Raw genomic sequence first — 17,997 nt, forward strand, 5'->3', positions numbered from 1 at the left:
GGGGGGGGGATGTCTACAGTCTCAAAATTCAGAATAATGCTGTTAAAACTGAGCAAATTTATTATTAACATTGTTGATAAAAATGTGCTTTGAAGAGCAATTCTGCTGAACCGTTGAAATTTAAAACATTTAAATGCAAGCTGTATCACAGATATCTGGAGCCTTTGAATAGATGTTGGTTCGAGAAATTCTGCATCTAGTTGTCTTTAGCTTTCCTCATTTTATTTTCTCTTGAACGTAAACCAAGTGTGTTATCACTGTAGAAGTTATTAAAAATAAATTTCCATATTTGACGTGTAGAGATATTATGGGTCTAAAGTATGGGTCAAGTGGAAAATTTTCAGTCTGACTTACATGTTTCAAAAGGAATAGACAATATTTTTCTGCTACCATGATTCTCTCAGAAAAGCACTTTGAAAGTGAATGTTTTGATATCATAAACTGAAAGAACTTTCCATATGTATGGGTGATTTCCAACAGGAAGTACGATTAACAATTCACATCCTGGCTTTGGTTTAGACTTATATTTGGAATACTAATTATTTGGGGAAGAAGGTGCACCATACATTATTGACCCATAATGAATCTTAAAATGTCATGCGTGTATTTTAGAGGTCTCTGAGGAAGTCAAGGTCGTATGCAGCTAGCCTGATAAGGGTGTTAGGGGCTTTTTGAAACTACCAATCACGTAGGCTATTTTTCTACATTTAAGATGATCTAGTGTATATGAAACAGATTGAGCTGCCCAACAATAAGAAATTAAGCAGAAGTAAAGCTCAGTGTGGGTTATAGTAATTAACATGTGTCTAAAATATATTTTTACCATATAATATTAGAGGTGGTATTTTCATACTAATATATGAGTTTTGCTTATTTCTTCTTTGTCTTTTAAAAGACAATATTATTAGGGAAAAGAAGACAGTAGGGCTCATAAAACCCAAACTTCTCTTCCAGTTCCTACTAAGGGGATAAATTTGTATCACAAAGGAAAAGAGGACACTGCATTTAAATAATTATGTAGCAATTACTTCCATTTCCTCTGCTCCTCTTACTCCAGATACTCCAATCACTCACTCAAACAAAATAAAGCAAAACAAAACAAAGAGACCTAGCTGAAATCCTAAACCACAAAATAAAATATTAGAGGTTTCCAGGGCTGGAGAAAATGGTAAGGGGACCTGGCAGTAAGGGTTTCCCATAGACTGTCTCCTCCTATCTTTAATGAGAGCCTGAAAGAGTTCTGAAGTCCAGGAAGGAGCAAGGGATAGGTGTGAAGAGAGACCAGTATTTTAGAGAGAAGCAAGGCCTGAGCTCTGCTTCTCTGTCACCTCCCACTGCGAGGAAATGATTTATTGGCATTTTTTCTGGCCTGATTTTCTTACTCCCTTCTTCAGGACTTCTCTGCTGTTCCCAGGTTTATCCTGTGGTTTGGATTGTAAGTAGGGTTTTTGGAAGAGGTGACTGGAATGTTTGAGGTAAGGAAAACAAATGGATAGGAACAGCTACTTCCTGCTTCTTCCATGATCTTCCCCTGGATTGTATCACAAGCCCTTTGCCCTTTCCAAGTGGGAAAGAGGTCTCTTTGCTTACCACAATCCTCACGTCCCCCTTTCTGGGAATAGTTAAATTCACAATTTTGTGGACTAGAAATGATTTCCAGCTCAGCCTTCTCCTTTATTGTATTTTTGGTTGCACCGACTCACCTCGGCCATTGTGGTGGGAAAGCAGCCATGGGCAATACATTAACAAATAAGTCTGGGTTCTATTCTTATAAAACTTTATTTACAAAACAGGTGGCAGACTGGACTTGGCCCAGGAGCCATAATTTCCTGACACCTGATATAAACAGGAGATAATTGCATTACCTTACGCTAGGTGCTTAACTGTGGTATTCACACAGCATGGAAAGTTCATGGAGGACACAGTGGGAGAAGCTCAGCAAACTGATAGGGGAGGAGGAGCACATTCCTGGCTGATGGAATAAGGACCTATAAGCAAATCCAGTATTGGCGAGTGGCAGGTGGGCTGACGCAGTGGATTGTAGGTGTGGCACTTAGAGGTGGGGGACGGACCCACAACACCCTGCAGGCTGCTGGCTTCACAGGCTATGCTGAATTTGGACTTAATATTTTAAACAGGGGGGGTTCTATTAGAAATGGGATCTAGAGCAACTGAGAGACGTGATCGATATGCATTTCAGAATACCATTCTGGCTCCAGTGGCCAAAGGGAATTAACAGGAAGGAGTGCTGATGAACATAGATAAAGGTAGGACTGCTGGGAGCTTATGTGAGAGATGAGGTGGGAGAGGGCTTGACATGAAACAGTGCGGGATGGTGAAGGGGCTAAAAAGGAGGATCAACAAAGGCAGTGATGGATGCGGAAGAAAGGAAGACTTGAAATTCTGACTTAGGTATCATCAACCAAATGAGGCGGGGGAGCCAGAGCAGGCTCACCGTGTCTGAGATCTCTGAGGGACACCAGTGTTTCAGGGATGGACGTGAGAGGAGAGAGTGCAGGAGATTGGGTGACTGCCCCTTCTCTTACCACATGGAATTGTAGAACACAGATGCACACGTGCACACACACACACACACACACACCCAGACCCCCTCCCCCCCCCCAGCCCAAATGCATTCTCTGGCTAGTAAGTGAGACCTGTTCCTGATACACTCCTGATCCCTCTTATCCTGCTTTATTTACTCTAAAGCACTCATCGACTGCTGATGCTAGAGTTGACTTTTTTAATGCTTATTATTTATCTTATATCTCCCACACTTTATGTAAGGTATACAAGGACGGGAGTTTTTATTGACTTGCTCACTGATGCATCCCAAGCAACTAGAATGGTGCCTGTCCCATGGTAGACATTCGATAAATATGCCTGACAAATAAATAAATTGAAAGTTGCGTATATAACTGTCCTTTTGAGCATGGACTCTAAGATCTTTATTTAACTGTTGCCTCTGTAACATGCCAGCATCTTTCATATTTCAAAGATCTTTCCTATTTGGTATTCAAAACACAGAAGTTTCACTGTTAGTGTCTTCTTGAATTTAGAAGGTTAACTCTGTGTGGCAGTGCAGCAAGCTTTCCAAAAAATAGTGCCGTTTATAATTTTCAGATTGTCGTTTGTAATTTTTCGGTCCTGCTCTAGAAACTTGCACTGGGTACCCATGCACTCCTCCCATTAGGTTCTATACAATCACTTGCTCTACGTAGGTTGTAAGTCCATTTAGAGCAAGAACTGGAGATGTTTTATGTGTGTGCATACGTACGTGCGTGTGAGAGAGAGAGAGTGTGTACACGGGCCCACCCACAGAGGCTAGCACAGGACACATAGAAGATGCTCAACCAGCTTTGATTCAAGTGAAAGCAGAGGCTACAGTCATGAACCTATACATGGAGAGAGGTGGTTATACAGTCAGGCATTCCAGATTTATCCACGCGAGAACGTTGTTACGCCAGAGGCTGTTTCATGAATACCTGGGCTATAATTTAGATGGAATTCCCCTGGATGTAAAAACAGGCTCTGGTTTAATTTCTGAATCAAGTGAATTTATTCCTTATGAAGACCTCCCTCGCTTTTGGGTCTTTCAGCGGCTGGCTTTGTTACACAGGTATGAAAACCGTAAACTAGCACCGGTGTGCAGGAAGAAAAGATTAGTGCTTGTTGCCAAATGTATACAGCCTTGGTTGAAGGCGGTCAACAGTTTCTTAAAATCACTGTTGTATGCCGAATTCAGTCATTGTGTCACCACACGGTATGCTCCTTGGATTCAGAAATAACACCTTACTCATTTTTGTCTTTTCCAGTTACAAACATACTACCCAGCTGTGCAAAGCAGACCACTCAATAAGTTAATCGAATATGAATTATCAAATGGTTTTAATTGGAAGTTTTTTTGTTTTTCCACCTTAAGCTAGATGTTGCTGGTTTGAGGGGGAAAAATTATCTTATTATAGAAAATCCAGAAGCTTGGTTCACATAACCTATACCTTTTTTCAGCTCTTTTAAGCTGCCTGCCACATCAATTTGTGATTTCTCTGTGAATATATTAAAGTTCACTGAATCATAATTACAAAAAAAAAAAATACATATAGGAATGAGGTTCATTTTAATTAGAGAGAAAAGAAAAGCTACCTAGGCTTCTTGCATTTCAACATATTCCCTTGCAAATGGAGACCTGAACTGTGTTGAATTCACAAGAACAAACAAACCTAACGTACGACAACTTATGAGCAAATGCTGTGTTCAGCAGGTTTTCAAATGAACACTTTTTCTTTGATAGTATCTGTTAACTAGCTATATTTCTTAATCTTCATAAATGCCATTGCTTAATTACTTTAACTCCTTTTAATCATCCACTAAATCAGCAGGTTTGCCTTTCCCGGTTAAAGTGCGCCCTCTGGTGTTCATTCCCTAAGATGCAACAGCTTCCATCAACAGCATTTGTGTACAAACAAGCTTGGCTCTACCGCACGGCAGAATGGAGTATTTCTAAAAGATTGGAACAAATTTCATCCTTAAACCTTTTATGCAAAGAAAGTGATGTCATTGAGGAAGACAAGATGAGATACCTGGAATTCCCTTTAGGATCTACAAAACAAGCAGGATAATTACCTCCCTCCACTGCTCACAGCTTCACCTCCTCTCTGATAAGTTACTAGAATGTTACAAGAAAAAAAAAAAAAAGAAGAAAAAGAAACAATTAATAGACATGTTTACATTTATAAATCAAAAGCTATTACATCCATTACATCCATGAGCATCTTTCTAAAATGGAATGTTTTCTCACTTTCTACTTAGCATTGCAAAACCATCACAGAAAGTGGCAGATTTCTGATTCAACTAGAATTTTTTTAAGATTCTATAGAATTAAATATGTAACTCTTATTTTCTCAATGTGCCAATAAGGTTGAGAACTAAGTAAAAGCAAACTTGCGTACACTCTTATTAAATATATATTATGCATTGTTACATTTGCATACCCATAGTTTTCTCTTTTGACTTTATTATTAGATCCTATAATTGCATGATTATATATATATATATATATATATAACTGGAATCTTAAATTTGGGGGAAAAATGGCAAGACTATTTTCCAGAAGAATAAGTACCACTAAGACAAAGATAAATGTTAAAATAAACCTTCTCTCTCTCCACGCACAAAGATGTATGTCAAGTTGTGGCTATTAATTAATACGACCTATTTTTTTATTGTGGCTTACTGAACCCCTTCCCATTATATTTTCATCAGACATGTGTATATACAGTGACAATATATTTTAATGCTCTTGAAAGCATTCTCAGCCTAATGAATTATGGGTGTAAACATTTAGCAATAACAAATAAAGATTTGCACACAGTGAGGCAAGGGGTTAAGAAGATTAGCTTTTCTGTAAATACAGGCGCATTTTCTCAGAAGAAATATGTTTCTAAAAGCTGCCAAATTCTGCTACTTAGAAGAACTCCAAACGGGGAGTGTGTTGCGGAGAGATAACTGCTTCCAGTGATTACAGTAACTGGATTAAAACCGAGGAGGCAAGATTACAGGTACATCTTCTAGTAAAGGTGATGTGAAAGAAGAGGACCCACTTTGAAAGAAACCGAATAGAACAAAATATTAGGATTCTGACTTCAGGAAAATAAAGTTTTTCTTCTTTCACATGTGCTGGATATTTTGGTTCCCTTTAAAAATGTTGATTCTATGGACAGAGAATTGCAAGGGAGAGAAATTTTCATTGGAAAACGTGAAAGCTTAAGTGAAGGGGGAAAATGCACTGCCAAGTATGAAATAATCAATAGGGTCATTAGCATGTTAAATCATGCCGAGGGTGGAAACCGCGGCTATCTAACGAAGCACGTGCGCGCAAGGCCGGGATGCAGCGTGGAGTCATGAATAAATAACTGCGTTAAATGGATGAAAAGCAACACCAACCATTTCTACTTCAAACACATGCCTGACATGAGTGAATGAAGTATTGTATTCCATCTCAAGTCCTTTCCCCCAACTAACTGCAGAAAATGAAATACAAACAGAAACACAATAGTACAACACGTGCCAACTAACAAAGGAGAGGAGGAGGGTAAGTGCAAATATGTACCTGTTGGTGTGAAGGTAAAAGACGGGACTGAAAAATCAAAACAAAATATAAACCAGTTATTAAGCTGAAGAGAGAAAGGGAACATATCACATTAGTATAAATCAAGCAGACAGCTGAACATAAAACAAATGTAAATAACTAAGCCAGTAGTTCTGACACCCTGAGATATGAATAAAACCAAATCTAAGGTGAAAAGAAGAGGCTTGTCTCTGCAGGCACCGTTCTGAAGTGTCTGGCATGGGAGTCGGGCTGGGTTAGCCTGGGAATGACCCTGCATTTAGTCACCTAGATTTGGCTCCCGGCTTGAGGACAAACAGGATTCGGCTACTATTAATCATCTCCAAACACTGGTTGATGGATCCTGAAACAAGTGTTATCAGGGGCTCGCTTGAACCTTATCTAGAAATCTGAAAGTAAATGCTTATTAAAGTGGACTAATAGGTAACTTCAGTATTCGTCATTCAGAGAAAGAGAGAGACAGAGACAGGAAGGACAGAGGGAGGGAAGGAAAAGAGGAAGGAAGGGAGGAAGAAGGCAAGGAAAGAAAGAAGGAGGGAAGTGAGCAAGGAAGGGAGGGATGGAGGATGGAGGGAGGGAAGAAAGAAGGAAAGAAACAACTAGAACAAAGGGAACCATAAAACTGAACTGTTTCACTGACGAGAAGTGCCTGACACCTTATCATATAAACAGTGTAATGCTATGTTTTTATTGTGACAGAAATTTGTGAATGGACAGGAAAAAATGGGGAGTTTTAAACTTTAATTTCTCTATTATAGTTTACGTTGAGAAGCTTTCTCTGAGTAGGCTGAGCAGTTTTTAAATGTCACACTGGAAGCTAAACAATAGAACAATAACACCCTACTGAAAACCCTCCCTCTCTCTGCAGTTATAAATCTTAATCTAATCAATAATGCCTGAAATTGAACTGCAGACCTCAAAAGTAGCAGCCTCGCCTCCCCCACTTTTTCCTATCTCCTCCCATTCCTCCCACTGAATAATGCCACAGACTATTTCCACGTCCTTTCTTGGTGGGAGGAGGCTGACTGACTTCGCAAGCTCTTCGCATTCATTTAAAGTAAACAGCTCCCTGGTCAAGAAAGCCAGGGAACCTTCGCTGCTCCCTTGAAGACTCAAGTTGGCGTTTAAGAAATCCTTAATACACACAAACTAGGATACTGATTACGTATCGTGGATCGACAAGCTCCCAAAACTGTGTTTTCCACGTCACACTTGAATGTCTCCAAGAAATTTCCTTTAGGATCAGAGCCCAGTGCTGGAGCCTTGGGTACAATGGTCACTTCGTACCAAACCGTTTTATCACAGAACACACTAGAAGGAACGAAAACAAAAACCTCAGCGCGTGTATGCCCAACTGATACGCTGGCATCACAGCAGGCCCTCCCTGTCTTAAGAATTCCATTGTGTTTTCCTTCAGTTAGGTCTTTTCAGAGTCAATGTCATTTAGCCACGATCGAAAATTCCGAGTCAGGGTAACAAGTCTTCATAAATAAATAAATGAAAAGGTACATGTGAAAATAAAGCTATTCGAGCAAGAACAGAGCGCCTGAACGTTCATTTGCAATCACAAGGACGTAAGGAAAAAAATAGGAAAGGTCCTTGTCAGTCCTCCTAGCTAACTGCTAGCTAACCCAGTTAAAGGTATTGAAGAAGACATGAAAAGAAGTTCATCTAAATGAAATTTTTACAGCTTGTACACAAAGAACAACTTAATTTTCAAAGCTTCCAATAATATCATCACCTCTTTTTACCCAGTGATGCTGGTGCTTTGTGTGGACGTTATGTGGAAAAGGATCCTGAATGTTCTAAGCAGAAGTTTATCTACAGTATATCTACAGAAATACGTGGGGGGGGAAGGTTAAAAATGCTCACTTATTACCCAAAGTCACACTCTGGTTTGTTGGTTTATAGGTCAAGAGGCTCTTTTATATCTATTTCTTTAAAATCTTTCACTTCATTCTTTCTTGTAATTACTGGCATTGTTTCTGGCATAGACAATTAAAGGTTTCGGGATGCACTTTTTTCTTTTAATTGCATGGAAACAGAATTATGAAAAAGTGCCAACGAGGCAAAGTGAGGAAAGCAGAATCGAATGCTCACCAATTACATTTGTAATTATGTTCTATGATTTCTGCTTAAACACAAGCTAGTTAAAAGGACAATGATATTAGTTTCATAGGTTTTGCACAAAGAGCTCATAGGCATATGCCAGCATGCTGAAAGTACATTAGTGAAAGAAAAGACATTTCAGAAAGGAAGGGGGTTTCATGTCACACATTCAGATTTCAAGACACTATAGAGCATTAAATTGTTACAACTACGTAGCTGCAGGGCTTCACGGCACCAAGAAATACAAGATTCCTGGAGCATTCAAGACACTGGACATCTATACGTTAATTAGTTGCTTTTCCTCTTCAAAGTCACTTTCAAAACACAGCTCCCAACGCCCTGCCCCTCCCCCGCTCCACGACTCGGGGACGCCCACAGACCCCTTCCCTGCACGGGATTTTAAGTCAAAGGTTTTAGATGGTCACACATGTGCCCAGCATTGTTCTACTCTGTAGACATAACGAGCACCAGCTCTCTTGGCAGTCACCTCCAAGCCCTCGTTTTCCATTTCACAGGCAGGGACACTGACATTTTGCTTCATCTCTAGACAGAACACATATCTGCAAAAAACATTTTTAAGGATGATAATGCCACGGCAAATGTATGCATGTACATGAAGGGACGGCTGCATGCCCACAGCGGGGAGGCACATTAATTTATTTTTACTGTATGGGTGATGAATTTGCATTGACTCTTTCTTGCCAAGACCCCTTGTGACTGACAGCACAAATATTTTAGACTGCTGTCCCAGACTGTTTTATAAGCATATAGGGACAGTCAAGAGAACTTCACATTTAGAAAAGTTCTAGCTAGCACTACAAATTCTGACTTTGCCTATAAACTGATTAGAGAAAGGGCTTGGCCAAGGCATGTAGGAAATGTTCGCTTAGAAAATATGTAAACTTGGGGGGAAAAAAAGGAAATATGTAGACTTGGGGTGCTTGAGTGGCTCAGTCAGTTAAGTGAGTGACTCTTGATTTCAGCTCAGGTCATAATCTCAGGGTCATGGGATCGAGCCCCACATCCGGCTTCCTGTGCTGAGTGGAGTCTGCTTGGGATTCTCTCTCCCTCTACCCTTTTCCCTGCTAGCACACACTCACTTGCATGCTCTCTCTTTAAAATAAATAAAATCTTTAGAGAATATCTAGATTTTTTTTTTATATTTTATTTATTTATTTGACAGAGAGAGACAGCCAGCGAGAGAGGGAACACAAGCAGCGAGAGTGGGAGAGGAAGAAGCAGGCTCATAGCGGAGGAGCCTGATGTGGGGCTCGATCCCATAACGCCGGGATCACGCCCTGAGCCGAAGGCAGACACTTAACCACTGTGCCACCCAGGTGCCCCTAGATTTTTTTTTTTAAGGGTGGTGGTGGTGCAGGAGGAGATGTGTTCATTGCTAATTCTCTTTAAATTTGTTTTCCAGCCAAGCAAAAGTGAGAACTAGGGTGAATGTATAACTTCCCATCTAAACCAGAGCAATTTGAGAGAAAAAGGAGTACTCTAGGAAACTTGCTGGATGAAAGACATAAATTGGGGCTCTCCCCTGAAAACCAGGACTTTTAGTTACCTTACCTGTAGTTCACAGCAGAGGCCCAGAATTGATTAAGATTTTTGTTGGGAGTTGGAGGCAGGGAGGATTATCTGTCTGACAGTGTTAACAAATCTCCTCAAAGAGTAAAAAATACAAATAACCAATCTATAGACTTCAAGGATCTGTGGCAAAAGTGTCTATGAACCTTGGCATGCTTGGTTCATCCATAAAATTGTAAATAATAGCAGCCAAGCAAACTTTCTCTTCTAACACTACAAACACATTTGTTAAGGGAACCCCCATCACTAATTAACAGCATATGCATAGTCAAATCTGCAACTTTAAAAACAATAAAAAAGTACTAAACCTCCTCTCTGCAAATGGAGGCACATCATTGAGTTGGGCATTCCATATTTGCTAAGAAATGACTATTTTATAACTAATCAGAATACTTATAAAATAGGTATTTTATAAGTAATCTCTTTAGCATCACAAAGACTACAGCACTCCCTCTAAAGGTATGTGACTCAGGGCAAAGCTTGTATTTATAATTCCTGTGACAAGGAGATGTAAAAAATTTTTTGCGCATATAAAGCAATGAAGTAATTCCCTAAGAGCACACGAGATATAACAACCAAGTGTAGACCTGCCTTGGCGAAATATATTTTAAAGGAATTGAGCCTGAAACAGATAAGCCCTGTTTGAAGTACTGCGACTCAAGAGAAGTCAATATATAGAGATCAGCATAAAATAAAAGCACTTTTGGAAATCTTTATATGTTAAGATGATTTAATATGTGAGATATATAACCATGAATATTTTGGAGTCATAGAGGAAAATCAGGAGAAACTCAGGAAGGGTAATACCTTTTCTGATACCCGCGTAAGTACTAGTCAGTCCATTTCTCTTCTTCCGGTGTCGATAGAGCCAGATGCTGAAGACCATGAGGATGATCCAACAGGCCGCGCCGATCCCAGCGATGAAGGCTGGCTGCTTGACCACGTCTGAGATCTGCTGAGCGAGGCTGACCTGGTCTTCAGGCGACACAGGGTTTCCGTGAGAATCTGAAAAGCCATCTTTGGATCAATGTGGGTTTAAAACTCAACGAGATCATGAATGCAGACTTGTGTCCTATAAGACGGCTATCATTACTTTGTTAATTTTTAGACAATCATTTCTGTCTTTTATTCTGTGACAGCCACCTTTGTTAATTAAAATAGTCCATGAGGTTTTCAGCAAAATTATATTCACTCTGTTTTAATGCAAAACAAATATGACACAATAATTTTATGGAATATATTTAAAAACAAAGATGATGGCACACAAGTTCTATTTTTTACTCCACAAAATTCTCATTGCTTAGATTAAATTTCACAGGACATCGTTAAGCGTCTGCCTTCCGCTCAGGGCATGATCCCGGCGTTCTGGGATCGAGCCCCACATCAGGCTCCTCTGCTGGGAGCCTGCTTCTTCCTCTCCCACTCCCCCTGCTTGTGTTCCCTCTCTCGCTGGCCGTCTTTATCTCTGTCAAATAAATAAAAACTCTTTAAAAAAAATGTTTTTTCACAGGACAGTTCTGAGATAAATACAAACCTATAATTCTAAAAAATGAAATACTTAAACAGGAGTATACAAATAAGGGGTACCAAATAAGTTGTATAGAGAAGACATAAACTTTCTCAGACTTCTACGGAAACCCTCAATTATATGTTCTAAAATGATAATAAATAAAACTTTATTTTCTCTGTTTAAGGTAGATACTGGGGGGGGGAGTGTGTGTTTTCCTTCTCCCCAAACCCACCAACTATATGACTATATTCTAAGACTCTAAAATGCCGTAGAAATGCATCATTTGAGCCTTTGTTCACAGGGTCTATACAATTCAGTATAACGTAAAACCAAAGAAAAATTAAGATAAGGTTACCACTGAAATAACTATGAATAATCTTTCTTTTTTTCTTTTCTTTTTTTTTTTTTTTTAAGTAATCTCCACACCCAAGGTGGGGCTTGAACTCATGACCCCGAGATCAAGAGTCAGATCCTATACCAACTGAGGCAGCCAGGCACCCCAAAGTTTATCTGTTTGTTTTTTTAAGTAATCTCTTTCTTCTAAAATAATAGCCATGACCAGCAATAGAGAGAAGGACATTAAATATGGATAAGAACTATTGAGTGTTATGAATAGTCTAAAAGGCTTATGTTTTCTGTTCTTTTGATTCACTAATTTAAAATTGATGGAATTTCTGGCAATGAAAATCTGTTTTGTTGAAACCTACTAAGGGGCTCCTTTTTCAAGCCCACCATTTCATCAAGTCATACAGAACAGTCAGCAACGTCTGCAGAAAACTGCAAACCCTTGTTCTATGATCAAAGCAATATCCTACTTTGTTGGCACTGAGTGATGCCAACACTGAGGTTGCCCAGTGGGCACAATTCCCATTAGCGCCTGCAGTTTGAATGTTCTTCCCCCACAACATCTGGTGAAACAAGAAGGTGTTTGCCCATTTCATTAGGAATGGTGCTTTCTTACAGTTGTCTAATTTTATTTGACTCTGAAAATGTTCTGCTAATCAACCTGTTTTAAAATAGAAACATTTGTTCTAGTCAAAAATTCCCCTTTTTTCAGAAAATAAAAAACAAAACAAAACTGGTATAGCTCATTATATATGAAGAACATTTCTCAAACAGAAAAAAATTCTGCAGATTATTTTTTTCTTATTAAATGATAAATAGTGCCTCAATAAGACATTGGTAGGAAAAATAAGTGTTCAATGGCTAAGGAAATAACCTTGGGAAAATAGGACCTCTTCCTATGTAAAATGGTAGCTACATTGCTACTCGTGTGTGTGTGTGTGGGGGGGTGTGGGTGTGGGTGTGTGGGTGTGGGTGTTTTATTTGCTTTTTTTTCTTGAACAGAATTCCAGACTTTATTATATGGAGGGTCAAGCCTGAAAAACCTATTTTTATAAACTGTCTCGGTCACCTGCCTTCAACTGTTTGTTGACTGAAAGTTTTATTTCATGTTCCAGGCTCTTTTATCTATGGTTTTCCTAAAAGCACTTCATCCTCTGAGACTTTACCAAGCAGACCTATTCTTTTTTTTTTTTTTTCCCCTGATATACTCTTTGTATCTCCTAAGTTTATAGATTTCATGGCTATTTGTGCAAAGTTAAGTTGGGTAGCTTCAGATTTTATGGAGACAGCCAAGCGAGGTTCCATGCAAGCGACCAGATGGGCTTAACAGAATCAAGTGTGGTGTGACTAATGAATTAAAACGGCCACTCTCTATCTCAGTCTTTGTCTCCCTGCAGCTGAGGCTATATTAAGATATGGAAAACTGGAGCACATTTATAATTTCAAGAAAACCAATTGGACCCTTAAATCCCCTGATTTAAATCTTAAATAAATAAAATTACACACGGTCCTTTTCCAATTCATCTTTGAAAAAGGACTAAAATAAAATAGGTAAATGACATCAACAGTGTATAGATCATCACAGTGTAACTTATAATATCAATTTTAATAAGTTAGTACTGATGTTTCACAAGACAGGGCAACTAGTTGAGTAAAATCTTTACTATCTTTAGACTATTTTTCCCCATACCTAACCTAACGCTGTAACATACATCAAGCAATTCTTGTAAATAGTTCCCTATTTTATAATGTTGTAATAAATGAACCTGAAATAAACCATGAAACTCTTTTTGCTTAAAAGTTGCATATGTGATTACTGTTTAAAAAGATAATCCCCAAATCAAATTCTGGACCATGGCTGTGGCAGACGGTGCAAGCTCCCCTCTAAAGGTTTGAACGTTACTGTCATACGAGAGAGTTTTCAGGAGGTAACTCCCTAGCCAGTGAGTTCATCTGGCGGTGTTCCCATTCATCTATTTGGAATCCCTGACTGAGTTCCGCGCAGGAGTGATGCGCGCTATTTCTAGACCTGCACCATTAAATCCTCCCCCACCCTGGGGGTTTCTTTTCTTTCTTTCTGCTGGCCTTGGGTCAGCCTTGGAAACTCCATGTTAAAAAAGGTAAGCCTCATCAGCCCGTGACCCTCCGTGTCTACATGGAACAGAGTCCCACCCCACCGTTATGACACTTCTGGTGAACTTTAGCGAGTTACACCACAGAAGTTCGGCAAAGACATCTGTTAGAGCAGATAGCACTGTCTTAACAATGCAACAAGGATAAGAGTTTCCAAACTGAATGTAAAGTTTATATAGCAATAAAGTTTATTTAAAGCCAAATGTTTCTTAATTTTGTTTTGAACTAATTTCTTTTTTTCTTTTTTTTTTTTTAAGGTTTTATTTATTTATTCGACAGAGATAGAGACAGTCAGCGAGAGAAGGAACACAAGCAGGGGGAGTGGGAGAGTTAGAAGCAGGCTCATAGCGGAGGAGCTTGATGTGGGGCTCGATCCCGTAACGCCCTGAAGGATCACGCCCTGAGGGATCACGCCCTGAGTCAAAGGCAGACGCTTAACCGCTGTGCCACCCAGGTGCCCCTGTTTTGAACTAATTTCTAGGATGTCATCAATTATCATCCAAATGCAAAAATACTATGTACTTGTCTGTGAAGTATAAAAATGCATTTGTCTGATCCTTTTCCATATTTAGCAACTGACATAAAGTCTTACTAATGCTTAACTTCTGATCCAAAAGGAATAAACCAAAGTTGACTATATTTCAGCATTTTTCATAATTTAAATGTAGCCTCTTAATAGCGACGCTTTTCTCTCCCCTTTCCATTTATAATTGTTTTTGTTGTTGTTTGCTTTAGATTTTACTAGTAACCACTTACTAATTTGTATTTCATATTCATGCCACATTCCATAGGAAACCTGTAGTAACAAGGCTTCTCCTTTAGGTTTTTTTTTTTTTTTTTAAATGTTTTTCCTTTTTTAATTCCTCTAACCACTTCCGAAGCACACATCGTATTTACCTTTCTAAGTAATTAGCATAGAACTATATTCCAATTCTCCCTGACACTGGAATCTACCTTTTTAAATAAAAAGTAATTACAGTTTTAAATAGACATCAAAATGGTAAATATAAATTGCATATTGCTTAAACTTCTAATACCTAGTTTAAGTCTTTCATGGAAGTTTTTTTTTTTTTTTTAAATCCAAATAACTGTAAATTCCATGAAGGTTCAGACTGTGTCTTTCTTGTTCACTGAGGTATCCTTGATATTCAATTAATAGTATTTTCTGAATAGACAAAAAAAAAAAAAAAAGAAAGAAAATTCAATAGGATGGAATTAGGATGACAATGAATGCTGACAACCTTTGCTTGAAATATAATTTAAAATGTGTGCTTGGCTAAGTTTAAGTTTAGTTGTAATATATATTATGTATTTATATAATCATATTATATATTTACATATTTATTTATTATATATTTTATACAATAAATTATACATATAGTTTAAATAAAGCTAACATCATTTTTGTCACTCTCTTTCCAAAAAACAACAAAGGCAGGACCATGGGTGCAGTGACAGACTCAGCCCAGATCCGCGCACTCACCTAACTGGATAAACTGTGGCTCGCTCTTCACCCCAGCCCCGGCCCCAGTGCTGGCCGCCACCTCCACTCTGTATCGGATCCCAGGAACCAGAGAAGGAATGACCACAGAAAAGGTGGAACCATCCACCGTCTTGTTTATATGATAGCGAGTTTCATTGCCCAGACACCAAACCTGTAAGGAGAGCACAAGGAATTTCAAGCTGGTAAATTATTTAAGTTAATGCAAAGATCAACATAGTATTTCGGTTTTAGACCTAAACCGAGTGCAGACTTATCATGGACCTGATATAGGATGCTGCAAAAGTCATTTTTCCCCAGGATCTAGTTCTGAGAGGACTCGTCCAGTCAAACCTAAGGTTGGCAGTACGTTCAAGACCTTTTGGGATTTTCTCATATACTTCTCAAGGATTCTATCAGGAAAGTACAAATCTGTGCTTAGAGACACAGGCTCCTATCAGCCCAAATCATCAGGGTTTGTTTGTTTTTTTCAAACACCTAGAAATTATTTGCCCGAAAAAAAAGGGCTTTGCAAAACACTGTGTATATCCAGAGAAAGAACTTAATCTAAAGTACTTTTGTAAAAATATGGTTATTAAAAATAAAACTGGACAGGGGTGACCAGCTGGCTCAGTCGGTGGAACATACAGCTCTTGATCTCCAGGTCCTGAGTTCGAGCTCCATGTTGCGTGTAGAGTTTACTTAAAAATAAATAAATAAAACTGGACACAAGGAGTTAGGATCTTCCTAGGAGTCTCCTCAGCCTGTGGCATGTTGCACTACTATCAATAAGAGAAAATTAGCACTCTGATCTTGTATTTAAATGGGAATATTAGTTTGTGTTTGATAACATAGATGAGATCATAAAGGATAACAATACATATTTGACTTGAAAGAAAAATGTTCATCTAATAAGAAAATTAGTGTATATAGCTCATTAACTTTGATAAGGATATTTGGGACAGGAAATGATCTTTGGGAAATTAGGATTTCTGAACTCCACTGCAATCCTTAATTTAAATTTCACTAAAGGATTATTTAATCATGGAGTGATCTTCTGTGATGTTTAAGAAGTTGGATATGGCGCATGACAGTATCTGGACTCAGTTACTATAAGAAAATGAGCCAGGGAGTAGTAAAACATGCCCTATATTCTTTATGATGTCCTCAAGCAAAATGCAGGATTAGCCTCAAGTAGCCTATTGTCTAAACTGTAATAGGAAATGAGATTTAAAATAAATCTAGGAGTATCAGTGTCCCCTATCACGTGAGCAATAACCTTTCATTTTTTTCCTTTGGAAGTTAATATTATTTTAATATAGTTTCAATGCATAACACCAGCAAATGGTCAGACTCTATACCAGGTCCTGACCATTTGGAAATAAAGAGTCCTTTGTGATTTTTTTTCCCCCAATTACATTACGCAGCTGAACCAAAGCCACAAACTGATTTTGTACCAGTCAATCAGGTCCTGAAAGGCATTTTATTATTTTAAATTGACCATGAAGTTAAGTGAAATCCACCCTTTTGCATTTCTTCTGGAGAGAAATGAGTTTTGACTCTTAGGGGAAAATGCCTACATTACACAATTTTGCTTGAGAGCTGAGACATCACCTCATTTTAAATCCTTAAAAATCTCTACAACAGTTCATTTCTCTGGACTGAACCATAGCATCCTGTCACTCCCCAGTCCTGAGACAACCTTGAAATTCATAAGAAAACGCTTAAATGGTAGACACTCTTACCTTTTAATGACTCAGTGACACAGAAGATCGCGTTTGAAATACCTTAGAACATTCACAGGGCATTCACGGCACTATTTTAAATACTTTAAAATGTCACCCTTTTAAAATTCTGGCAAATTTCATAAAGAGGCTTTCAATTTGTTTTTAAAAATCATTTAAAGAAAATATTAGGCCTAAAATCAAGCTCAGTATATCTGGTTATTGTCCAAATCAATTTGCTACTCAAAAGAACACTGATGGTCTTTATTTGGCAAGCTTGCCAAGGGAGCACATCAGAATCACCTTGGAAAGATCTGCCTCAACACGTATGCAAACCCCCCGACACACCGACTGAGTCAGAATCTCTAAAAACTGTGGTCAAGTACCTACGTTTGGAAAATGAGTCCACAGGTGATTTTGATGTTAGTATGTACTTACCTGTAGAAGATAAATGTGGTTACCTTTTTAATATCAGTTTCGTATCAATAGACACAGTCTAAAATATTCACATATATGAGATAAACTACTAAGTATCACTAGCTAGTAACTAGAAAAATACTCAGGTATCATGGAAATATAGAGCAGTATCTAGAAAAAAAATGTTTTACAGTCAAAATTCTTCTAGTATGCAGTGTGTTTACACACATGTTGAAAAAAAGGACATGTAAAATCTATTTTCTATTGAGATTTCCCTGATTCATTTATCAATTATTCATTTATCATAGATCATTAAGAATTTCCTATAATAAAGAGTCATTGATAGGCTACATCTCCTGAGTCTAACTTTGTTTTTAACTGTATCTTGGCATGACTGAAAGTATTTGCTCAAAACAAATCTATGTAAGACTCTAAATTTAATCACTAGAGCTGATGACTTCACAGGTCAAAATAATTATCAGAATTATCAGATTGATTCACTTGACATCTTATGTTTATAAAATTCATTTAAACATTCATAAATTTATAATTGAATCTTCAC

General features: G+C 38.3%; 1 protein-coding gene across 1 annotated transcript in view; it reads right to left on the reverse strand.

Annotated features, from left to right (window-relative positions):
* The window catches only part of ROBO1 (roundabout guidance receptor 1), a 391,889-nt gene that overhangs the window by 41,852 nt on the left and 332,040 nt on the right, over nucleotides 1-17,997 (reverse strand). Inside the window, exons 17-19 of the mRNA XM_008701732.2 lie at nucleotides 15,298-15,469; nucleotides 10,634-10,831; nucleotides 4,624-4,666 (exon numbers count right to left, since the gene is read on the reverse strand). Of these exons, the coding sequence (XP_008699954.2) occupies nucleotides 4,624-4,666; nucleotides 10,634-10,831; nucleotides 15,298-15,469 (413 nt within the window). The remainder of the gene's footprint in view (nucleotides 1-4,623; nucleotides 4,667-10,633; nucleotides 10,832-15,297; nucleotides 15,470-17,997) is intronic.

The sequence above is a fragment of the Ursus maritimus genome, unplaced genomic scaffold (assembly GCF_017311325.1).
Source record: "Ursus maritimus isolate PB19 unplaced genomic scaffold, ASM1731132v1 scaffold_4, whole genome shotgun sequence".
NCBI classification, from domain to species: domain Eukaryota; kingdom Metazoa; phylum Chordata; class Mammalia; order Carnivora; family Ursidae; genus Ursus; species Ursus maritimus.